Here is a 26,219-nt window from a genome sequence, read left to right as displayed (position 1 = left end):
ACCCGTACGGTTTGTAGGGATAGATTATGTGTTGTGGCCGTAGAACGGGTGCTGCAGAACGGATCAGCGCTATGTGCAGCTACGATATCTCGATGGCGTGGTGATGCATCCGTATAGACGACTACTGTCTACATGTCCCGAATCTGCGTCGATACGCAGTTCACCGATGTGAACCCATAATTGAACAGTTCTCCTCTGCAAACAAAAAAAAACAAATACTTAGCTTATACAAATACAAATATTCTAACAGTCAAATAAAATATTTACAATTCTATGTTACTTACCGTTAAACGTCTTGCGATTTCACTAATTGTAATGTTTTGTTCATATAAATACGATTATCTCCGCCTTTTTGAACATGGTTAAGTGACTTTCCATACTGACTGCGAAGAGTAATTAATTAAATTGACAAATCACAAAGTGAATCACTTTGCAGACGCAGAGGTGAATTGTCACTAAAACTAAAAACAAATTTCGTTTATTCATATTGTATGAGGGTAGAATGGTTTTAATTCTCAAATGAAGAACGAATCATATATTTTTGGCGAAGAGAAATAGTCTACAGCTATGCAGCTTGTAGTCATTTGTCAGTTTCAAATATATTAATTTTATACTCAAAAGCGTTTAAATTAACGCAAAATTTGAATTAAGTTAAATAAAAATAACCATCCGTGGACTCGAACTCACGACCTATGTTTCATTAGTCTAACATTCTACCAATGAGCTACGAAGTGTATAGACACAGGTAGTGAAATTTTGCTTCACATCAATTTTATAACTATTTCACTAACACTACCGGTTGATATTTTTATGTCACAGCTGGTATACGGGCGTTTGCCTACGCGCAAACTCGTTTGTGCTGTTGTGTGTGTGTGTGTGTGGTTTGTTACTGGTGTGTAAACCGATTTCTGCGTTTATGCACACATAGACAACGTTAGTGTGCACACATACACTACGTTAGTGTGCCCTGCCGACCATTTGACGATGCCGTGTGTACTACGTAGCTACATAACTTTGAGGATATTACGACTCTATTTAGATTGCAATAAGATCATATTTCTATACACAGTATGTATTGTAAATGCTTTGCCTGCAAACTGCAACAGAGGCGATTGGTTCCACCGTCAGAAGCAAGGCCGTAGAGCTGATAAACATAAAACGAACTTAACTCTTTGTTGTCGTCGAATGTCGATTTAACTTATTTCTTAGCACATACGGCTGAGTTTCCATCGTGAAAAGGAATGATTAAATTTGCAATAGATTTCATTGAATAAAGCTTGATGCGTTGCGTGATCGAGCCTCCTTTGTTGTTGACAATTAGTTTAATAAACACAAGCAATGATTTATTTTTATTGATTTAGGTGTAGGCTTTATAGTGTTATGTTTTCAATAGCAGTCATTACCAAGTATTTTATTGATAATTATAGCAGTTATTTTTATTCGTATCTAAGAAATATGACTCTTAGATATACTTACCTTAGTAAGTAGAGTTATTATGGGTATGCGGAATGCCAGTTTTAAACAATGGCAAATGCACCGTTGCAATTTTAATGAGTGCCGACAAACTGTGCAACTTGGCCTTTTTATACACCGCACCTTCACATTCTAGCAGGAATGCGAAAAAAATGTTTACCTGCCATCTGTGTGATGGGGATGGCCGACAAACATCAACACAGTTTGATCACAAGATTCACAAAGTGACGATTGACGACCATTGAAAATCTTGCATAAAATGCGGACATTACATTCACTCCGTTGCGTTTTGAGTTCGCTGCATATATGAATCATCGGCGGAGTTTGATTCTTGGCACACGACACGGCACAACATAGCAACATGACCTACAAAACCCAGGTGAAGCGGCGAATGTGTATTATGCTGAGTTACGATGCCATACATCATCATTCCTCGTGACAGCATCTAATTGCCTCCTCCACGACAACCAGTTGCGCCAAAATCCCATAAAAGAAAGTTAAACGCTGTACCTAAAAGCATTTGCCGGATCATCAATATTTTATAACGTCATAAATCTAGAGTTGTAAATCAGTCGTAGCCGTTTAAATGTCTTTGATTTGCGGCCGTGTGTCGTCCACGATATTTCACGGGTGGTGGCGTGAGAGAGATATTAAATAATAGAGTAGTGAGTGCAGTATTCATAGGTGACCATGCGCGATGTCCCTGAGACAGTGGCCTAGTTAGAGAATATCCAGCACCTTGCGTAGATCCACGGCCAGTGCAGATCTATATTAAGGATCACAGGTGTACAACTGCGGGCGGCGCGCGTATGTATAGTACAGCTCTTCACAAATGCGCGGATGTGTGAACATCTGCTAAATACCTTGAGGAAAGATTGAAAGGTCACTGGAGTAAAACGGGCTTGTGAATAGCTTTGTAAGCTTTTTTTTTGTTTCAGCTTTCAACGCAACATTCATAGGTTTTCAAAGTCTACGTCGTCGTTTTCAAATAATTTTTACAGTTTTTATTTTAGATACGTAAGTAGTCTAGTTTGCTATATTGGAAAGGCATGGGTCAAACACGGGAAGCTATTGAGCTCATTGAAAGCGGTTATGGCAATCATCTTGTTGACGGAATGGTCCTATAGTACGTACGTACACACATATGTATTTGTACATAATATAGTTCTGCTTAGTCCATAGGTAAATGTTTGAACAACTTGGTTCTTTGCGTATAGCACTTATAGTTTCTTACATGTTTAGTCCGATTACCTACTGCAGCTTAGATAAATCTTCCTACCTTTTAAGATCATAATATAAGGACCAACAAAGCCGACCCTAAATAAGGATAAGGCAAGGAAGAAGAAGAAGAAGAAGAAGAAGAATATAAGGAAATTAAAAACGTTTTTAAGACAGAAATGTTGCAACCTGTAGCACATTTTAGTGCTTAATTCCTTTGAAAAGTTCAATCAATAAACTAACGCAACTTTCATCTAAAAATTGTGATTGAGTCAAAAGAAAGTTTGACTGTGATTTACTAGTTTAAACTTAATTTGTTGAAAATATAATTTACCAAGGATTTTCTCATTTAAAATATCTTTGCATAATGAGGTTGTTAAGTAATTTATAGCTAATTAATTCTTTTGATTATAGATATTATGGTTTGGTTTGTTAACACAGTTGCAAAGAACTTAGCTTTAATAAAATAATAACACGAATTCTTAGTTGGTTTAGCCTAAAATGATTTCAGGTTATACCCACTTGAAAAAGTTATGTGACGTTAATAAGTAACCAAACAGAGAATAACAATGGTTACACCCACTTGAATGATTATAACACTTACCTTTAATAAGCTAACTAAAGACTTTTAAGTTCAAAGACCATCATTCTAGATAGATTCGGCGCAGATATTTGTTTAAAGACAGATATTTGTACTCGGGTCTTGAGTGTTGATATTTATATTTAATATGTATCTATCTATGTATTTGTGTAGATATATCAGCTGTCCGATACCCATAACACAGGCTCTGCCTAGCTTGGGGTCGGATGGCCGTGTGTGAGATGTCCCCACATATTTTTATATTATATTATTATTCTATTTTCCTTGCGTTAGAAGTTAACATTAATTTCAATCTTCAAATTGCTAGAAAATCTCCATTTTTCCAATGCATGTCATGTACGTCATGGCTATGTATATGAACAGGAGATCTACATGATGGTACATAGGTAAATGTAGCAGCGAATATACAATATAATAATGAAATGCATTTCAAGGTGGTGTGACAATATGGCGGGTGGCCAAAAACTTCGCACGCCCAATTAGCTACCATTTAATTTGTTGAGTAATAAGACGGGAATGCGTTATTACTATACGTATGTATAAATTGAGTAAGTAAACATAATATAAATATCAACGCCTGCGACCCCCGTAGGTATATTAGTTACATCATAAGCCTCGCCTGTGCTTTTTATTCGTGATTGATTTCAATCAGAAATACACTCGCGAGCAACCAAATCGACTCAAGCCTTCACGGCGCACATATACATTGATTTTCCTAAAACGATAAATGGTAAATATAAAAGTGATATGTCATTCGAAAGCTGAAGAATTAGGCTTTCAATTAAGATCAATACCATAAAAAAAAACTAAGCGCAGATTTAATGACGCATTTTAATTGCCCGTCAGTGTTAATTACCTCATTAGGAATCCACGCCTTGCGCTACCTGATCCCGCTATAAAACCTTTCCACATCCGGTGTACCTTATCAGTCGCTTGTTGCAAGTTGACCGGTACACATCTCGTTGCATTGTATTCCTTGTTTTCGCAAACCCATGGATACCACACCAGAAGAAGCTGCTCAAGTTGTTGCCTTGCTGCAACAAGGGTTAAGTCAGCGAGCAGTCGCTGCCCAGCTCCACTTGAGCCAGTCTGCTGTATCCCGAGTATACAGACGGTTCCAAGAGACTGGTGCCTTCAATCGAAGACCAAGAACGGGCCGCCACCGCTGCACTTCAGAGAGAGACGACCGCTTCATTGTCTCAACCTCGCTGCGCAATCGACACCTTACGGGCGTTGATGTGCAGCAAGAACTGAGACGTGTACGACAAGTGGCTGTCAGCGAGTGGACAGTGAGAAGACGCTTGAAGGAAGCCAACTTGACACCAAAAAGACCTGCATCAGGCCCCAAATTGACTGCAGGCCACCGACAAGCGCGTCTTCAGTTTGCTCGAGAGCATCTCGATTGGAGCATTGCGCAATGGCGGTCGGTCCTGTTTACTGATGAGTGCAGAGTGTGTCTGCATGGCAGTGACAGGAGAGGCCGGGTCTACCGGCGTCCGGGGGAACGATTTGCCCAATGTTGTTTCGCTGAAACAGTAGCATATGGCGGCGGTTCCTGCATGATGTGGGCTGGTATTTCTCTAGAGGGAAAAACCGCACTTGTTTTCGTGCCTGGAGGCGGCCGAGGAGGCGGGTTAACAGCTGATCGGTACATCACCGACATTCTACTCGGTCATGTTGTGCCCTATGCAGAATTTGTCGGTGAAGACTTCGTGCTAATGCACGACAATGCCCGCTGCCACACGGCACGAGTCAGTCGGCAGTTTCTGAGAGAGAAGGAATTGCGCACGATGGACTGGCCTGCGCTCAGTCCTGACCTGAATCCCATCGAACACTTATGGGACGAGCTCAAAAGAAGAGTTCGGGCCAGGAATCCAGTCCCTGCAAGCGTGGACGAGCTGAAGACAGCTTTATTAGAGGAGTGGGACGGCATTCCTCAGGAAACTGTCAAAAAGTTGATAAGGTCTATGAGAAACAGGCTGCAGGCTGTAATTAGGGCAAGAGGGGGCAATACAAAGTATTGATTTAAATAAATAAATTTTTATCTTAACATTTTTTGTTTAATTTGTATAATACGATACCCATACCCTTTTTTCCTAAATTCCCGTTTTTCCTACAATTGCGTTCAGACATCATTTATTTCAAAAATGATGAATGGATTTCAATAATAATGATATCAAATTAAAGCTGACATCTTAAGCTTTTAAATGACATATCATTTTTATTATTTCTATTCATAATTTTACTTGTATTAATGTATGTTTGCGCCGTCAAGGCTTGAGTCGATTTGGTTGCTCGCGAGGAATCGATCGATTGTTAGCATTAAGTCAACTTTAGATGTATAAAAACCAACCACCAATTTAAATATGTATTTGTTTAAGCAGTTTTCGAGATCCAGAGTTTACTACCCTAACATAATGATTACTTTATTAACTAACTTTTACTTCACGCCCATTTACATACGCAGGTTTACCCCATTTACATACAGGGTTTTGCAAAAGTGGTACTCGTAGTAAGCCGAAAGAGGGTGACTCAGGGGGTCATTCTGAACAACTTGCTGTACTTACCACTATAGCAAACCCTGTAAGTACCTATATTATTAGGAGAGATAGTGCTAAGTACAGTTGGGACGGTACTTTTGTATTGGAAACTCTTACAGGTCACAGGGTCAAAGGTTGTAACGTCACAAGTTCATCAAGTCGGGTTAGGATAAGATACATTTACTATGGTGCCACACGACTCAAAGGTTCCGTTTAAGGGCCCGTACAGGGTGACGTGCCGCGCCAATTTTGGGTTTTCAATGCTCTTCACACAGCACACGCAGTGACACGCACACATGTAAGTTTGCACAGTGGGTCGATAAACTTTTACTCGCCAACTTTATTGACAATTATTTTCAAGTAGTGATTTGAGGGTAAGTTTAATTTTTAATTACACTGGTAAGCACCAGGAAAGAGTAGAAATTAATAGGGGTGCCACTTTTCTCCATACTCGGAACCCGATTAGATTTCTAAACAAATGTGGTATTTACTTGTAGAAAGGTAACTACAGGTATTAAAGTGTAGATAATAAGTTATACTAAGGGTATATTAAGCCGAAAGGGGATGACTCAAGGGGTCATTCTGAACAACTTTAGTTCTACGAGTTTTGCAAAAACGCGAAAAAAAAAAATTCGTTTTCCATGGTAAAAAGTCACGTGTCAACAAAGTTTCTATGATAAAGGTTTTTTTTGGTTAATTTTTAAAACTCGTAGAACAAAAGTTCAGAATCAGTTTCACTTGTTTTAACCCGACTGCCGAAGGAGGAGAGTAATGTTTTTTGATTGTATGAATGTATGTTTGTAAGTATATTTTTTGGTGGCAGAATAATATTTTTTCATATTTTTAGAGTTTCGTACCTCAAAAGGAAAAAAGCAACCGTTATAAGATCTCTTTGTTGTCCGTCTGTCTGACTGACTGTCTGTCACTGCCCTTTTTCTCAGAAACGGGTAAAGATATCAAGCTGATATTTCGCATAGATATGAGGAGTACCCAAAAAAAATTGGGGTTGATATTTTTTCCGGTTATTTTGATGGTGTAGGTAGGGTATCGTTGAATAGGTCTTTTAATATAATAGGTATAAAAAAAGGTTAAAATATAATTATTTGGCTTTAACCCTTAAATTTGGGGACCACACCATAGACAAATCCTAATTTAAAAAATGATTTCAATAGATGGCGTGATTTTATGTTGGGTAACTCAGAATAAGAAGTGATGATATCTCAGAATAATAATGGTTAATGGTGCTATTCCGCTGAGCATCGAAACCGGTGGGACGCTAATGAAAAGTGGTCATGGAAATGCACCAGGGTAGACCCTGCTCCTAGAACAAGGCATGAGTTTGTGATTTGTGTGCGTGAAAAGCGAGGATGGAAACTTTGAATATTTTCTTGATTTTTTTATTATTGATGCAATAACATATAATTAGTATTATTCTGAGTTACCCACCGAAGTCACCCCGTGGCAGGTTGACTAGATAGGTACTTTTGCATATCACGCCATATATCGTTGTTTTTATTAGTGGCTACTGTCTATAGAAGAAATTCCGTCATTGACAATTTTACGTTACGAATGAATTTAGTAAACCCAGTAAACCTAACTAATCCAGAGGAAACCTAAAATATCTTTCTCTCTCTCTTTGAAAAACATACTTAATAGCCCAAACTCGATTCTATTCTATTCTCTGTGGGGGTGTAAGTACCTGCACCTGGCTCTCTCAAGTGGAACCTTTGTGCATATCCCCAAGGTCTAAACTGCCTTCCTAAGCTTGAACCATTTCCCACCACGCTGGTCCACTGCGGGTTGGTGGGTTCACATATCTAGATGTGCTAAATCTAGATATGCAGGTTTCCTCACGATGTTTTCCTTCACCGTTAGAGCGATGGTATACATTGTACTTAAGTTAAAAGAACTCATTGGTACATGTCAGCGCCGTGATTCGAACCCGCATCTCTTGCGTGAGAAGCGGGCGCTTACCCGACTGAGCTACCACCGCGCCCAAACTCGATGCTTTTAGCTATTAAATCTTTGAAATAAAATTCAGTCACCTCCGTGTTACTGCCCTCATCAGATCCTCACGAGACCATGCCTCAACCAGCACCATGAGACTGTGTTTTTGAATCCTAACCTAATCTTCCTACGTATTGTCATCACTTAGATCCATTCACTATATTCCTGCTCCTCTTCCCAGGGCCGTGGGGAGGCACGTCAGCTTTTTAAAGACATCAGCAGCAGACTAATAGAAGTCTCAAGGGACCCTAGGGCTGGCACTTACCTATCACAAAGGCTAAGCATCGCTATATAGCGGGGTAACGCGGCCAGCGTCTTGGGTACCCCACCCGACAGTGGCAGCGATCTGGCCAGCATCTTCTTTTTAGTTTAATTTTAATTTTATATTAGTGAGTTTTAGTTAGGCATTAATAATTATAATTTAATCAAGAAGTACCATGGACTTAACTAATAAAAAACATTATCATTTAATTTATTGAATATAGTATAAGAATTATGCTTCCTCAATTTCAAATCAAATTATGTTGGTGTCATAAAAGTTGAAAAAGTGCAATGACAACCAATGTGCAGTAATTTTGTGTCTGTACACAATTAGATCGCGAGCTGTCAGTGCCGCCTAAACCGACGTGACCCTTCTTTGGAGGCCACCGGCCGACTGAGTCAAACGTCGCTTGTGTTTATGATTTTAAAACACAGAAAGCCGCCATAGATATTTGTATGAAGATTTGAGGGAAAAAAATTGCTCAAGTTTGGGATTAATTTACACAAAATAGGTGAGTATTTATTAAAAAACAAGGTATTTAGCGCCTAGTCCAAGCATTTATCTTTATAATTTGATAAGAATCATATGAAAATTCTTGATAATTACGACACAGTTGTTACAATACGGGAGTGTGATTTACTGGTTTTTCGTAATTAATTTACAGTTATCCATAAGCATTTACTTAAATTCGAATGATTCAGCACCTAGCTAGACTCTTCGGCTACCTGTGTGATTTTTTTCAAGGCTGTAGAGCATCATTTACTACATAATTCTATGACAATGCCAACCCTCGATTGCCTATTGCGGACCCTTAACCTAAAGGACTTAAAACAAAAACTCTTAAGTTTCTAACAGAAACGTACTTATTAGGTACAACCATTTTAAACTTTTATTTTTCAATTTAAGGTTTTATGTTAGTATGAAAAAAACTTTTAATTAACATCCAACAAAATCTCTAAAGAACGAATTTAGTTTTAGTGCGTTGTTTTTCTTAAGGAAACCAATAGGTACTGTTTTGTATTTAAAAACAGTTTTTCTTTTAAACCTCACTTAGAATCGTGTCGTACTATACCTAGGCACTGGCCGTATAAGTATGATCAAGTTCAGCTCTAGGGTCAAAGAAATCTAAACTTCTCTCAACACAGTGACTGCATGAGTTAGAGTAGAGGTTAATTGCTACTTCTTAGTATATGTTGTTAATGTTACTTGTATTATCTATTCAATTTACTCTGACATATTTATAAATAATGGGGGACAATTTAAGTGTGTACCTACTTTCCAAAGGCAGAGAAATGTAACCCATATTGATATTAATTTTATTGGTACAAAGACAAACAAACAAATGTGTATATTAATTAATTATTTGATTACTTTATCGGATGACATATCCTACGCTTCCGTGCAAGGTAGGCGGAAATATAACGGTTTCTATTTATTCATTATATTGTTATTATGATAATGACAAGTTATAAACATATCTTAGTATGGGCATCGATCAATTACCAGTGGTATATCTAAGCCGCAGCTATGAATACTAATTATTTAACTGTACCTTGAATTAAAGGGGCCATTAAAAATAATGTGCCCATCATGTATGGTCTACTAAAGTTTTATAAAACTTTTTTACTAAGTAAATAATAAAGATTATATCTATAAAAAATCATTATTAATTTGCCATGTTAGTAGTCAACGAAAATAACTGTACTTAATTTAAGTAGTACGCATTAGTGTAAAGTTATACTTTTTAGGACCTAGAGATAGGCACTTGATCAATATAGGTATGTACATATACTTCAGAACTTCTCCTTTCATTATCATCTGTTTAATTATAAGTAAGTAGATGAATACTATACATATTTTAATGAATGATATATTAAAATTAAAATAAATACATATATAAAAATAAAGCACAATGTATGGCGCCGATTGATTAAAGTGTCTTCTGCATCATTAATTAAAAACAATTGCACTTGTAGATATTTGATGTGTCCACAATCAATCAACCCATAAATACTTAATTGACAACGTTATATAATAAGTAATACATATAAATATTAGGGAGGGCTGCCAAAAAAACATAAACAATATGTTTACTTATACATCGATCGGTAGTTGATATTGCAATGTGCTCATAGGATAGAAGTTGGTTTCACATAAGTACCCAGATAATAATTACTTTTAGACACTTGTTTAAAGTGTGTCTGCCATTTTAACCTACCTAAATACTTATTGTGGGTTTGGTGAAGGGCTTGGCTTGTTAGCATACAGAGTGTCGCAAAACTGAAGGCGTGCAAATAATGAGTCGGCGGCGGCGGTGGCGGAGTGACGAATGCCAATCCTAAATGTATGACGAAAACGGGGTCATACAATGTTATAAAGCAATGTAGGTACCCAAGTATAAGGATACGGATTCAATTTATACTGACGTGTTAATTGATTATGCTCACATCATAACACTCACTTTTCTCAGTAGAATTCAAGGTTCGCTGAGCTTTATTCGTCATCTGGACATACCTGGAAACAAGAGGATAACCATTAACTTCATAACTCAAGAGCTATAATCATAAACATGTAGGTAAATTTTAAACTGGGTTATAATTTATCATTGAACATGGCGAGCAAGGTTCGCACCCGATGCGTGTTTTCCGCCAAGATTCGTACTGAACGATCCCGGAATGTGTTAAAATAACAAACGTCCCACCAATGACGGTGACTCTTAATATATCGGCCGCGATAAAAATATCTCCTCCATGGTAACAGATGAGTGAGATATGAAATATTTGATTATATATGATACTTGCCTATATAAATAACACAAGCTATGTGGGCGACTTCGCTTCTCCACTTGTTTTTTTAAAAATTTAACTTTTAACTCTGGCTACTACTTCCTAGCTGGTATTATGTCTCAAAGAAATTGTTATTTATTTATGACTCCGTAAACAAAAATATTACGTGAGCTAAACACAACACACAACTAACAAGAGACGCTGCCAACAAGAATGGCTGGTTGCGTTAAAAAAACGACAATGACTTATTGTGAATTACTATTGTAACACTGACTATAGTTAGATGAACAATTCGCTGCTAAACTTATCCAAGCCGTCAAGACTTTATTAATGAGGCGTTAGAAACTAGTCCACGTCACCATGGTTCGACTCCGCCACGCGCCTCTCGGCAGCTCCGAAATACCGACCGACCCAGTTCCATCAATAGAACCAACACTATAAATAATCTACCAGCTTCCTTATCGACGAAGTCTTCAAGCTGTTTTCGGGTTTTAAGTGCTCAATACGGGATTTAGGCTGAGTGATGCAATTCTGTGGAAACAGTGAAGATTATGAGTTTTGGATCTGCAAGTCTGCCTGTCATATACTTAAGTATAAGGTTTCCACTGACGCTACAGACGATTAAACTTCTGGACCCGAATATTGGTTAGCAGTTTAGGAACACAGAAACATCCCCAATCTTTGAGGATACGGCTATGATCTATATGATCAGCAGTCCATATAGTCTTCCACAAATGTTCACCATTGGTTAGAGGCCGTTGATGAAGAATGTACCGAACCACCAGCTCTCGTCGCAGGCTCGTTCTAGCTAGACATTAGCACGTTTATGTTTTTCAAGCTAAATTCACAAATTACAGCAGTTACGCTTTTTGTTGTAATTAAATCCCACAATCCACCATTGTGTTTTCGCTTTTACCATGCGGCTGCCGTGTGAAGATGACTTGGAAAGCCACCTCGTACTCATATTTCATTGGAACTAGTCAAAGTTTCACTTTTGCTTCTGAATGAAATGCTAATGATATTTTATTACGGTCTTCAGAGTTCAATAAAATGTCTGCAGGTCTGTTCGAGTTGACCTCATTTAATGTTGAAGTAAGGCAATTCTTTGCTTGTCATTGGAAACTGTACGGTTCTAGTGATTGTTTGTTTTTAATTTGGTAAAATCCGATATTATTAAGATAATAGTAAAATTTTGGGGTTTAACACCTGGAATCTGGCCCATATGTTCATTCATAAAATGATGCATCTTATAACTGCTCTGAAGATAAGTCGTTCAGCTTCAATGCTTTGCAAATCACAAAATTCTTCTAACATCATTCAAGGATGGAGATTTGTTTTTGAATATACCGTTAGTTGTGTAGTGTCAGTGTCTCAGCCCGCCGTCAGTCGGAGGGCATCAGCATCGTTCCACTCCATGTACAACAATGACAATCCATTCTCCATCTCAATGTGTTTGTTCCAACTCACTTGTCTCAAAAACTCTCGACAATACATCGATTATTTTTGCTTTTATCACACATATCTTAGCATTAGCCTAGAAACTTTTGAATGCACAGTTGTTTTGGTAAAATGTGACAGCATTTTCGATGCTAGCATCAAAGTCCATATTTTTAATAGTAAGAAATTGGCGCGTCCAGAATCACTACTTATTAAATCTATAGTAGATAACCTATCTATTAAATCTATAGGTCTGATAGATACATTAATCAATCGAATAGTTAGCTAGGCATAAAAATCCACAACAAGTTAAAAAAATAATCGCTCGTGTTGGATTGCCGTTATTGAATGTGAACAGATATTTTACTCAGTGTTTGTTGTGACTCCATTGGACTTCCTTAATAATATTGACAAACATTAGACCTAGGAAATTATAACAGTTTTCCCCTTACGGTAAGCAGGTATTTTCAATAACTTTCATGACTCATACCTTATAAATAATCAGAATGAAATATGCATCTAATGTTAAATCTAGTTAAGATGGTTAAAAACTGGACAAAGCGACAAAAGGGCCTACATTCTACGCTGGCTTTTATTTTCTGTGGTTTACATTTTACTCAAATTTCAACAACAGAACGACTTAAAAAAGTAAAAAGAGACAAAAGAGCGTGGTCAGTTTCGAAGGCTTGGCTACAATGCGTAGTCAGTTACTGTATTATGAATGGCTCTTCCTACGTGTTGTCATTCAAAAGGTTTTGTTGTCGAACCGAGCTCGGTGTCGCTTACATCGAGGTGTCGGCTAAATAGAAAGGACAAAATTAACGCTTTAGAATGCAGCCATATCGTATTCCTTCTAGGGCAGCAAAAGACATAGAAACATAACTATAGGTACCAACTTAGACCGCAGTAAAGTAAATCATGGAAACAGAAAAACTTACATCGTTGATATTGTTAATGTACCTAGTGAGGTACCTAAGCCTAATTTCCCAGTACTTTCAGAAAAACATAAGGAATGAAAAGTGTTAGTATTTTGAAATGTTGTATACCTAAGTATTTGGTCTGCACAGTATTTATTTTATGACTAAACGACAATCCGAAGGTGTTAAATGGTAGAGTGAGTAAACAATACACTTGTTAGTGGTGAGCCAACAGCTCCGCCTACCCACTCAAATGATTCTCGTGTTTGGAAGTTAGCCATAACATTTACTGCTGGTATTTCTGTTTTAACTAAGCAGAAAAAAGTAAGACTATTTATTGAAATAATTACTCTCAGTAACTGTTGTCGTAACTCGTAGTACCTACTTACTGTCAATAAGAAGTGAGACGATAGTATCGGCCTATTGCTATTGCTACTAGTTTATATTAAATAGTAAAGCCTAGATATTATTTACGTAGAATCCTAGCTCACATACGAAAAAAACCCGTGATCGTTCCAGGGGTAAATAATAAGAAATTACAAAAAACTTGGGTAGATTGTGTTTCAACTAATCTTAGATCAGATCCCATAGCGTCCATAGAATATCAAATCAATGCATTGTGTTGATCATCAGATGAATTCCATAATTTCTTATTATACTAACAGATTATACACGATAAGACAATAAGTAACGTCAGACATGCATAATATAGATTATTAATGCAGATAAAAGATAAAGCACGAACAGATAATAAAGGCTATCGTATCTTAGGATCTTTGAATGAAGACCAAAATAATAATGTGTTATTTGGAAATGAAGGTCGCTCTTGTGAAAGTCTATGGAATAGTATGTTGTTAAAACTGGTAGATACCCAGTGATTTAAATACAAAAGCAGACCATGAAGATAATGGATAATGGTAGTGAACATAACCTGCCTACCACTAGCATTTTAAGGATACTTTAAATGTAAACATATTATTTAATGCAAGATCATTAATAATGCCAAAGGATAATTAACTGTACTATGCAAATACAACATTAAAGTAATCCTAAATACACAGTTTAATTATTTTGTAACCATTATCAGCGATCTTAAAGACGGATATTAGATAAATGAAAGTTTTTATCTTACTTTTCAGTATCAGCGCTTGTTGTTTATTTCCTGAAATACCTTGCTACAAAATTATCGTTGAATGATATGAAAATATTATCTCAGTGACGATTATGAGTATTTATAATTAATATTTTTGGCTCAGAATGTGATATTTGAGTGTGGTGAGGCGGACGTGTCCTCTGTAGAGCTCTTCAGATGCATCACTCCACGTGAAGTGACTCTCGTGCTTTGATATTTGGGCTGCAATTTAAAGCCACCGATGGTCCTACGGCCAAATATAGTGACTCATCAATGAGAGCTTAATTTACATCCATTCATAACTTTAAACATGGGAAAACCCAAATTAATGATGCTGCGAAATTAATTTTACTTAAATAAACTTCTAATCTGCCATAAAAGCAGAAATATTTTATCGCGCTGTCAAGGTCATTATCAATTCGCACAGCTGGTTCAATTGCAGCCCTCATACTATTGTGTTCAACCGAGGGGTCTAAATGAATAATAATTTCAAAAGCCCCTATCACCGCTACAGCAATGACTGCAGCTGGATTTATCTAGTCAGATTATCGTGCGCAGCCGTCACGTTGGTGCGACAAAGACAGTTGTATTGCTGCACTCCACTAAATAACTGACAGTCACAACAAACTTGGTCAGTAGGTAGGTTATACTACTTTTCAACTGATCGTGCAAAAACTTGTATCGAAAAACTAGTATAAATCCATTTGAAATATGCTCTTTGTGGACCATTTGAAGAGTGTGACAAACTCTTAGTCTTAGTCTTATGTTTTAAAGTTTATACCTATGTACCTAATTGCAGAGAGATTCGTGAGTGGTCTTTCAGAAATAGCATACATTTCTAATTATAATAACAAGTGAGTGTAAGTATGTATCGTGGGCGGAAAGACTGGGTCAGAAATAGAAGGTGTTGGCATCGACCAGCCGCCGTCCGTCTGGTGCCCGATCAAGCTTGATTTATCATCATAGATGAATTTTGGCGATAGCTTTATTGCTTACGCGTTAGACAAGAAGCGAAAACTTTCAAATACATTCAAGAAATCAAAGCGCTCGTAGCAATGTTAGTATCCTACAAATGGACAAGAAAAACCAGTAAGTAGTTCCATCGTAATGTCGGTAAAGAATTCGCAGTAGAATAAAAAGTAAGGGACCAAGCTGCCTCGCTAGATGACAGCACACAAGTAGAAGCGACGTCAGAAAATTGTGTAACGACAGAACCGAACGAACTAGATTGACAAGACGACGGCGCACCTGGGCGCAGGGAGTGGGCGATCCCGCGCTATCTGTGCTACACCTACCTCCAATGTTGTAAACATTCGAATTTGAACCCATACCGATAGCCTAGTGTAGCTATACGTATAGATAGCAACTTAAAAGTAATAGTAATTTGAGACTTGTTAAGTATTTATAGAAAGTAAACAGTTTAATCACTAAAATAACATCAGAATTATTGTCACTCAGTATCACAAAAGCAGTATAAAAGCGCAGCATGATAGAAATTTTAAATAACGATTAAAATTTAATTTAAGTATGAGGCTCTTACTTAGAAATCAGGTTGAACGAGCTCCTTAATAACACGAATAATGAAGTAACTGCAGGGTCTATAATTCCATGCATCTATGTGTAGTACGGGCTAGAACCGGTCCACTTAAAATGATATTATTGGCGTGGGCGCGTGTGTGTGGACCACGGCCCTCTCTTGCATAAGTGTGGTGTTGGCTCTTTTATTTTTATTGAGGTCCTATGAGTAAGAAGTAGAAGGGTTTCGGGAAATATTTGTCAACCAGTTAACCTATTAGGTGGCATTTCCACTCATTTGTGACTCAGAAGGTTTATCTGCGGTTAGGTGTACCTCGAAAGCTCTTCGCCGACAACGATACACTCTGTAACCGCAACCCAGACAGCACGAGTATCTATTGATCAATTGTTTGGTAAGAAAGAGGTACTATCGAACGCCTCTGATGATGTGAGTTTAGTTTTTGTTAGTTTAAATTTAATTTAATACATCATAAAGAAAATAAAAATCAAGTCTTTCATTACCTAACAAAAATAAGTTTTCCTTAAATATGGAAAGATGTCATTCAAATATTTAACCAATGGTTTTCCTAAATATTAACCTAACCTAAATATAGTATGATTCAATCAAACAAATATTGCATATATTGTAAGTAGGTACCTATGTAACGAACTTAATTAACCATGCAATGGGAAAAATATGACTCGTTGCATTCGACCCGTGATACATACGAGTAGAAATAGCTATGTTATTTCCTCATAGTTATCTCATTGTTATTGTTTAATTTTTACTAAACATTCACTCGTACGTAGATAGATAGATATTTTTTTATTGCACACAAACACAGAAATCACACGAGGAAATACACAACATAGATGGTACAATTGGCGGCCTTATTACTAAGAGTAATTTCTTCCAGACTACCTCGGAGGAGAGAAATTATACATAAGAAAAGGGGAAAGTGCAAAAAAATTACAAACATAACTTATACTTACAGGAAAATAATATTACGTACGTTTCCTACAGTTATCAAAGCTGTTACTTACGGAATTAAGGAGATCCGATTTATGACCTTCCAAATGAAATGTCTCTCGTGAACCGGAAATCTGGTTCCAAACAAACCACGTTCGGCGATGCTGATAACACCCGCTTAGAAAGTTCAGTTTCTCCGAACATTAAGTTAATGTAAATGTATTCCATACAACCTCAATGTGTCGTAGTTCAATATTCAAGGCCGTTAATATTATTAGTCGGAACAGATTCACTGTTGGTTTGTACGATCGTAACATGCATGACCGCTTCGATAAAAGTTTCTCCAACGAAGCAAAGCCAAATAATCGAGAAATAACTGGTTGTTTGAGTGTCGATGATGTAGTGACAAATGGTTTGTAAACAGAGTGAGTCTTATTTAGTTTTCTAACAAACCATTGGATAGAGCCACCGGGCTTGCCGCAGACGAACAAACATCTGACACCGCGGATGTGGATATTGTGGATGTGGTCGATGTTCCTGTGAGACCACCTAGGGGACTTCACTTGTAAATTCTTTCCCCTTTGGCTTTGAACGAAGCTATTTTGTCCCAAAAGCACCCTAAGTGATTCATACAAGGTACAGTTCTAGGTCAATGAAGTAAAAAATAGAAATTGATATTTTCTGGTTCTAAATGTAGACATTCAGTGACCCGTTTTATCTATTAAAAAAGAAAATAGTACAATTCTCAAGGTAAACCGTGACTGGGATGAGATGCAAACAAGTGAGCCTTCGAGTGAGGTTTTGACTCCGTGCCAGCCGAGCTAACTACGACAAAGAAAAAATAGACGTCGCCACAGTATTCATGTCACTAAACCTACGTACATCATCACAGATTTGAATGTCTAGACAAATCATCCATTTTACTCGTCACAAATCATAAGCTTCTTTTATGTTTTACAAAGCATTATGATCCATTTTATAAAATTATCACCAATAAACTAAGCACTTATTCATCATTATTATCTCAAAGCATGAAAAGTCCAAAGCGTCCCGAATGATAATAAATGAGACATAACATTACAATTTAAAGCATTTATTGGTCCTTAAATCGATTTGGAAACGCCATGGCTTATCGGCATGGTGTCAACAACCTCGGCTTCACAAGGAATTACGCGAGAGGTATGCCAAGGTGATAACTCTTCGGCTTAATGACAAGGTGAATGCTATTCTGGAGCTTCATTTAGTTCCACTCAGAATACCCGCCTTTCGAAACCCTTGTTTTTTCCAATGATCGTTTACATAATGCTTAAGCCCCGTGAGTTATCCATTCTTTCACTTTGTAAATAGGCCCAACGGCTCAATACAAATAATTGCCAATAACAACAAATTGGATTTCGATGCACACGGTTAAGATTGTTTTTTTTAAAAACCTCTCTGTTTCTATTACCGGAGAAGGTTTCATGTAAATGAAGATTTTAATAACCTGTTCTGTAGACGACATCACTTTCACGGACGATTTCTAACTTTTGCTGATCTTACTTTTGATAAAATGCTGTTCTCAATTAGCGACACTCTAAACATTTCTGATGCATTTTATTGGTCAATTAATTTATTGAGTGCTTCGTAGGTATTCGACGGTTAAGAAAGTTTGTAGCGGATATGTATTATAATTGTATCATCAATATGATGTTGGTTAACTTCTGGATTGGTGGTTGTTGTTTGTGTTATATCGTGATGTGTGGCTGAGCGTCGCGGTGCCCGCTAGTGGGTCGGGCGACATTGACCTACCATACACGATCGGGCAATGCACCGAGGTGTCGCAGCCTCCTTTGTTTACATCCTCCGTGCTCCCGCAGAGCCTTTGTGCGCTCGCCTGCTCGCTCGTAATCCTTTATCCGACTCACGAGCCTCCTCGTTTCTAACTTTGTTGTCCTTTTTCTCATTAGAAATTCATAGATCGCTACTGGAATTTTAAGCGCTTACAAAGTTATATCATGCATGTGTTATGTTGGGCCCTCTTTTATGATGATTTCATTTCAACTAACTTTAAATTTATATTCCGTGCATTAGAGGTACTGTTAGTTACAGTGTATCTTAAAAGCTCTGTATCGAATTTGACACCACTTTGGCAATATATTGTTGTAGAAGAATCATAAAGGCGAAAGTAAGATTATGTTATAGCATTGCGGAGGTGTTTACATAAAAATCTAATATTGCCTCGCAGACTTCGCAGTGATAGTAAAATTTTATTGCGAGAATATACTCGTAACGAGGACTAAACGACTTAGCATCTGAATTCAAAAAAGAAACTTTTAGAATCCAGCTTCTGTTAGATGAATCAGCTGTAGGAGGCAGGTATATCGCATGACGCCGCCGTGTGTATGATCATCTGATAGCAGCCGCGCGGCTGAAATAAATTGGACTTCAGCGTGCGCGCTTTGCGAATGGCGAGTGCTTTCGTAACTTTGTTAATGACATTCCACTTAGGCTGAGCTCAGAGCTGCGTCAGAGCTCGTCAGCAGGCTCGAGCCCACGGAAATAGCCTGTGCCGTAGGATGCACAATACGTCGGTGGAACAGGAAAAGCAATTTCCTGAAATACGGGTTTCATGGTGACGTAAAGTCGAACGCCCGCGCTTTCAGCGGCGCTAGCGCTGGACCCATTTTAGGACATGACTAACGGAAATTCGACTCCTCTCTCTGCTCCGCTCCCTCGCGCGGGCCGGGACGTGCGTCCGTCTCGCTCGCACTAAAAGCTCCAAGAAATCTTTTAATAGTGTCCACGGCCGCGATCTACTTTCATCTCTACGCGGGAAATGAGCGGGATTTATTTGAAATTTGAAAATTCGCGCGCTTACTTTTTCATGTGGTTTAATGGGGCACGATTGATTCAATAAATTTAATTATTAATAAAAAATACTTTTCCAATAATTTTCCAGTGTGTATTTATTTTTTGACTAGAAAAAAGCATAGGTTCAGAATTATTTCCCTGGCTCATATAGAAGATCACATCTTGGTCAAAATTTGTTTCGTTAACTTTTACCCGAGCTCTTAAATCGCAGCCAAACTTTCCCGGGCTTTTAAACCGATCGATTTTCCCTATCCATTCCGAACTAGTAAATAAATAAATAACAACTACAACCGATGATTCACTCTCCGATAAGGCTCACGAGCGATAACAAACACAACATTCGTCAATTTCACGTGTGTAGTTTAGTTTACCTGGTCCCTTCGGAACTGACCTTTTTCTGTTGTTTCTCCCAGGCGGGATCGAGGAGTCCCTCGCGCTCCCACTCCTCCTCCTGTTCCATGTACGCCTGGTCGCCGTACTGGCCGTCATAGTGGTTCACCCCGTTGTCCATCATGGTCACCGCACTGACCGTCGGATCGTTCGCCCGGTGTATCGCGAACACTAGTTCGCTCGCACGCAGCCGGCCGCGCGCCTGCTATCCGTAGACTGATATTAGTCTATGGTTGCGCGACTTGCGCGACGCAGCGCTGCCGTGGCCAAAGGTGGAAACTTGCGTTCCGGTTTACGTAAGCGTAGGTGGAGTTGTTGGGACGGTTTGCGTGGCTTGGAACGGCGTTGTTTGGGGTAGGGTGGGGATCGCAGGTGGGGATTGTGAATGGTGGCCCTTGAGTACAGAGTCAGTGGACGAGTACCTATGTTAATATTTTAATTTAAGTACAAACAATGCGTTTAGTTGAGATTTTTTGAAGGTGCTAATATTTTTGTTTCATTTAAGTACTTACATTGATTTGTTCATACTTTAGTGAAGATGACTTTAATTATTAGCCTATTTTTTAGATAACGGCATTTCAAGTTAAGATACAGAGACCACTGTAGGTTCTATCTGCTACCTCCAATTGGATCAAGAAGGTACTTAGTGATACCAATGATGAACACCGTTCTTCATAATCCACTATGCTGTAAAGCTAGATTTATACTTTGTTGCAGTCTTGCAGTAGTCGGTTTATGTTACAGTCCTAATATTATGTGTATTCACGAGTTTCACGACTTTATATAACCTAGAGGGCGCCACCTTTAATTCAATGGCAGATTCGAAATTGAGCCCTTGAAATAGAGAAATGTCTCCTTTTAAAATTTTAGATTTAATTTCATGATTAAACTTGGCCCTGTGCCTAAAATGTGTTTGCGTTATACTTATGTATGGGTCAAAATCAGAGAGGTGAGCATTATGCTTCCGACAAAGTTTTTCCTCATTTTATTACATGATATTACTAAAATACTTATTTCAAAATAAAGGTTCTATGCATATAATTACAGCGCACTCAGCTAATTTATTTCGCAATGGTAAGTTTTATTTGATTTTAAACAAAAAAGGTCTAAATCGTCATTCCGGGAATGCGTCCTTATACCATGTTTCATAGTTCAGACAAGTCAATTTTTTTTAAATTACCACTTAAAACTGTCATATTTTAATATTAGCTTTTAGTATAATTAAATTAAGAATATACGTATAAATTACATTATTACAAGTACATTCTCGCCCAATTCCTTGCTGGGTACAGTCGTGTTACCAATCTCCGCCGTACAGTGAGTCACAGTCAGTGCTTCCCAACCATGTCAACTCATACACCAACATCATGCGCTCACTGTGCCGAGAATGTTGGCTGTGGACCTCAGTGCAGTGCTTGCAGCAAGAAATTCCATTTCAAATGTGGCACCATCACTGAAAGGGGTTTCGAGAGACTGGGAGCCGTCGGCCGTGCAGCTTGGTTGTGCCCTCAGTGCCGAGGAACTCCTACTAAATCTCTCACCGAGGATGACGCTCAGTCACGGATGCCGGATAAACCGCAAAGCTTGGTGAAACAGCAGGTCGGAACCAAAAAGACGTCGGCGTCGTCCACAGCGAATCAAAAAGAAGCCACCCTAGAATTGATTTCTGGCCAAATATCGGATATTCTGTCGAAGCTATCTGTAATGACGTCCATTCAAAGCGACATTAAGGAGCTGAAAAGCGATATAAGCGACATGAAAACTACCTTCAAAGCCAATATGGATGAACTCACAACAAAAGTTAGCGAACTAGATGGTCGAGTATCTACTCTGGAACAACTTAAAGGAGAAGTCTGCGAGCTGAAAAAAACTTTAAAGGAGATATCTGAAGATAACAGAAGAAATGATCAATGGGTTCGTAGTCGTAGATCCAATATTCAAATTAACGGCGTCCCGCAGAAGAGTAATGAGAACCTGATTAATGTGGTGAAAAAACTTGCAGCAGTCAGCGGATTTACACTCAACGCGGAGTCCGATATTGACTTCGTTACGCGGGTCGCTGTTCGGAAGGATGCTGATCAGAAACAACCCAAACCGATTATCCTGAAAATGCAAGCCAGATATAAAAAGGATGATTTCATGGCGGCACTGCAGAAACTGAAAACACTCAAAGCAAGTGATATCGGAATCTTGGACTCGGACAACAGGATTTATATTAATGACCACCTATCAGCTCATAATAAGTTCCTGCTTCAACAAGCCAAGCTCAAGTCGAAACAGAAAGGATATACCTACTGCTGGGTGCGTAACTGCACAGTTATGGTGCGCCGAGACGCTACTTCTCCGGTTATACACGTAAGCACTATCGACTCGTTAAACAAAATTGTATGAGTACGATCTATATAATAACGTCACGTAAAATATCTCTAATGCGTAATTTAGTCTATGTATTATACTTAAAAAATATTATTATCGTATTTATTATATTTTATATGTATTCATTTCATATTTACCTATCATTAAACTATGATTACATTTTATTTCACCAAACCTGTACCAAAATGTTGAGAGCCCCTGAGCTGGTCACTTGGTCACGCATCTCGCTCGCTCTCTGTCATCGCAGTATAATGTATCCCTCTCGCTTGCATTATAGGAATCACAGTCTTGAACAAAATAATAAGTTAAACATACATTGCTTGCTTTCAAGAAAACATATAGGTACGCTTTCATTGCTATAGCTGCGTCAATGCATGACGATCCAAGCGATGTACACCACTGGCAATTACTTTATTATTACAATATTATGGATAGCGTTGTGGGTAATATCATATTTTCTGCCCTATTTGGTATGCGGTGTTCACTTTTTAGAGATAAGGAACTAACTTCTTATGAATTACCTATTTATCATTCTGATCTTTTGAGTAATTATTTTCATATTATAATAAATGTACTGTCGGTGTTTTCTGACGCTTTTGTTAAAAATACCTTTATGGCAGGTTTCTTTACTCTGTTGCTGAATAGAATTAAAGTGATGAATTTACTTGTGAGTATACATAAGTATTCCAACAAATTAAGTACCTACTACTTGTTCAATTACATTCTACTTATATATACATACCTAAGTAATGCCACTCCAACATTTTAACTAATAATGCTTAGGGTTTTTTATCAAAACGTTCGTGGTTTACGAACGAAAACAAATGTATTTTTTAGGAGCGTCCTGAACAGTGACTACGATATAATCTGTATCTCCGAGACTTGGTTGTTGGATAGTATTTTTGATGCTGAGATCTTCGATGGTAGGTATAACTTGTATCGTACGGATCGTGATTATAAGGGCACGGGGACGACGCTGGGGGGCGGGACACTCATAGCCGTGAGACGCAACCTCTCCGTAGACTCGCGAGCCTCGCGACCGCCCCCGGTTCTGCCTGACGCCGACATCACGTCCGTCAACCTCCGACTTGGCAATTCATCTACAACCAATTCACTAAGGATCTACTCTTGCTACTTTCCACACAATCGCCATCAAATGTCTTCTGAGGCTACTTTTTGTGATTATATTTTAAATATAGCTATGGACTACCCAAATGATCTTATTTTAATACTGGGGGACTTTAATATTTCAAATGGCCTGTGGACTCTGAGCTCTTCACAGTCTAGCAGTCATGTACTTGTTAACCCACAAGCTGACGGGCTCACTTATAATATGTCGGCTTTATTGTCCCTGACCGGTCTTGGCCAGTACAACCACATATTAAATAAAAACAATAAAATGCTAGACCTGGTGATTTCGAGTTGTGAGTGTGAGGTAAGTAAGGCCGAGCCGTTTGTTCGTGAAGACGACCACCACCCCGCTCTGAGACTAACTGTCCGGTTCCCGTCCCCGCCCGCGAGCCTGCCCGAGGCGCCGCGGACCGCGCGTAGGTATCATGCTGCCGACTATCTCGCAATCAATGAATCGCTAGCCAAAATTGACTGGGATTCCAACTTATCTGTTGATGATATAGAAACTGCCGTGGATAACTTTTATTCTGTCATTTACAAAGTTATCGAGGAACATGTTCCTGTCAAAGTACATATCCCAAGTCAAAAACACCCTGTATGGTATACACGTCCTCTCATAAAATTAATTAATAAAAAATTAAAAGCTCACAAAAAGTGGAAAATTTATGGTAGACTTCAGGACTATGAAACGTTTTGTTCGCTCCGTCGAGATCAAAAACGTCTTGAAGTTTCATGCTATAATACCTACATTTGCAATGCTGAAAATAATATTTGTCGTAACTCTCGTCATTTTTGGTCCTTTGTTAAATCCAAAAAAAGCTGTAATGATATACCGGATACGATAAACCTAGATAATCGCACAGCGTCGGACGGCCAAGGAATATGCAACTTGTTTAATGAATTTTTCACATCTGTTTTTGAACCCAGTCAATGTCAAATTAATGTCACGGGTAACACAGAAGAAAGTAACACTGCCCTCATAAGTACCACTAATATAACCATCGACTTAGTATTGAAGTATCTGAAGAATATTGATGTAAACAAGGGTTGTGGTCCTGATGACATACATCCTTTGTTTGTAAAGCAGTGTTGTGAGCAACTTGCCACTCCTCTAACAGTATTGTTCCGTATGTCACTTGACACTGGTAATCTTCCAGCTAGGTGGAAGCAATCTTTAATAACACCAATTTTCAAAAGCGGCAATAAGCATAATGCGAAAGATTATCGAGGTATATCTAAACTGTGTATAATACCTAAAATCTTTGAAAAGATTATTTACGACGCGCTTTTTCCTGCTGTCAGACCTTATTTAATAATAAACCAACATGGTTTCATTGACAAACGGTCCACGGAGAGTAACCTTTGCGAATATATAGATATTGTTCTCGATGCTATGGACAAAGGCCACCAAGTAGATGCAGTGTACACCGACTATTCCAAAGCCTTTGATAAAATATGTCATAATACTTTAATAAAAAAACTGGAATTGTTCGGTGTGCACGGCGATCTGCTACGGTGGCTGGAGTCTTATCTTCGCGACAGGACTCAAGCAGTAGCTGTCAAGGGTTACGTCTCTAGTTTTGTACCTATCACTTCCGGAGTTCCTCAAGGATCCCACCTTGGTCCTCTATTGTTTAACATTTTTATTAATGATGTCATTAAATGTTTCAATAGTTCTTTTCCACTTCTTTATGCCGATGATACTAAAATATTTGTTAAAATCACTTCTATTCACGATTGTCTCAAACTGCAGAGTGACCTAGACCGGGTATCAGAGTATTGCGTACAAAACAAACTATATCTTAACGTAAAAAAATGCTGCATTATTACTTTTTCAAGAAAACTAAACATAATTGATTATACTTATAAAATATCCGATCAACCGTTACTTAGAGTTTTTGAAGTGAGAGACCTAGGTGTGCTCCTGGACCATAAGTTGTCTTTTGTAAATCATGTCAATAATGTAACAGCCAGAGCTTATAAGATGCTAGGTTTTATATTTAGAATTGGTCACGACTTTAATAATCCACTAACACTAATAACACTTTATAATTGCTTTGTAAGATCCATATTAGAATACGCTTCAACTGTTTGGAATCCCCAGTATCAATGTCACATTGATTCAATTGAACGAATTCAGAATAAATTTATTAAACGTCTACATTACAAGTTTACAGAATATAATGCCAGTTGTATATCCTTAGAAACTCGAAGGGAGCACCGTGACCAATTATTTTTGTTTAAGCTGCTTAACAATCATATTGACTCGCCCTACCTGGTGAGCAGGCTGTCCCTCCGGTGCCCGCGCTTCTTGTCTCGGTCCGCGGGTAGACTGTTCTCCACGCCTGTGTGTAAACGGAACTACACCGAAAACCGTTTCATAATAAGAGCGTGCAACAAATATAATACCACATATAATAAACTGGACTTGTTTAATACAAGCCTAAACTGTTTTAAGAGATTGCTTTCAAAACAAGAGGGTAATAACATTAACATTAACAGGTAAAATTAAAATTAATATTTTATAGTATTACTGTACCTATATATATTTATATATTATTATTTATGTATGTATTCATAAATACTATACTTAGGTATATATGTAAGTATATAA

At 38.1% G+C, this 26,219-nt stretch overlaps 2 protein-coding genes across 3 annotated transcripts in view; one reads left to right on the top strand and one right to left on the bottom strand.

Moving 5' to 3' along the window:
* The window catches only part of LOC105397193 (alpha-actinin, sarcomeric), a 32,598-nt gene extending 12,269 nt beyond the window's left edge, over window positions 1–20,329 (bottom strand). For both annotated transcript variants that reach the window (XM_038113846.2, XM_038113847.2), the window contains exon 1: window positions 20,100–20,329. In XM_038113846.2, coding sequence (XP_037969774.1) covers window positions 20,100–20,222 — 123 coding nt within the window. In that variant the 5' untranslated portion in view covers window positions 20,223–20,329. The remainder of the gene's footprint in view (window positions 1–20,099) is intronic.
* A 1,113-nt stretch (window positions 20,330–21,442) lies between these two features.
* On the top strand, window positions 21,443–22,489 carry LOC125489908. The gene has a single exon (XM_048627494.1). It carries the CDS (start codon window positions 21,443–21,445, stop codon window positions 22,487–22,489), a length of 1,047 nt encoding a protein of 348 aa, XP_048483451.1.
* The last annotated feature ends 3,730 nt before the right edge of the window (window positions 22,490–26,219 follow it).

Source organism: Plutella xylostella, chromosome 18 (assembly GCF_932276165.1).
Source record: "Plutella xylostella chromosome 18, ilPluXylo3.1, whole genome shotgun sequence".
NCBI classification, from domain to species: domain Eukaryota; kingdom Metazoa; phylum Arthropoda; class Insecta; order Lepidoptera; family Plutellidae; genus Plutella; species Plutella xylostella.
The sequence above is the reverse complement of the archived record's forward strand: the minus strand, read 5'-3'. Positions and strand labels throughout refer to the sequence as shown.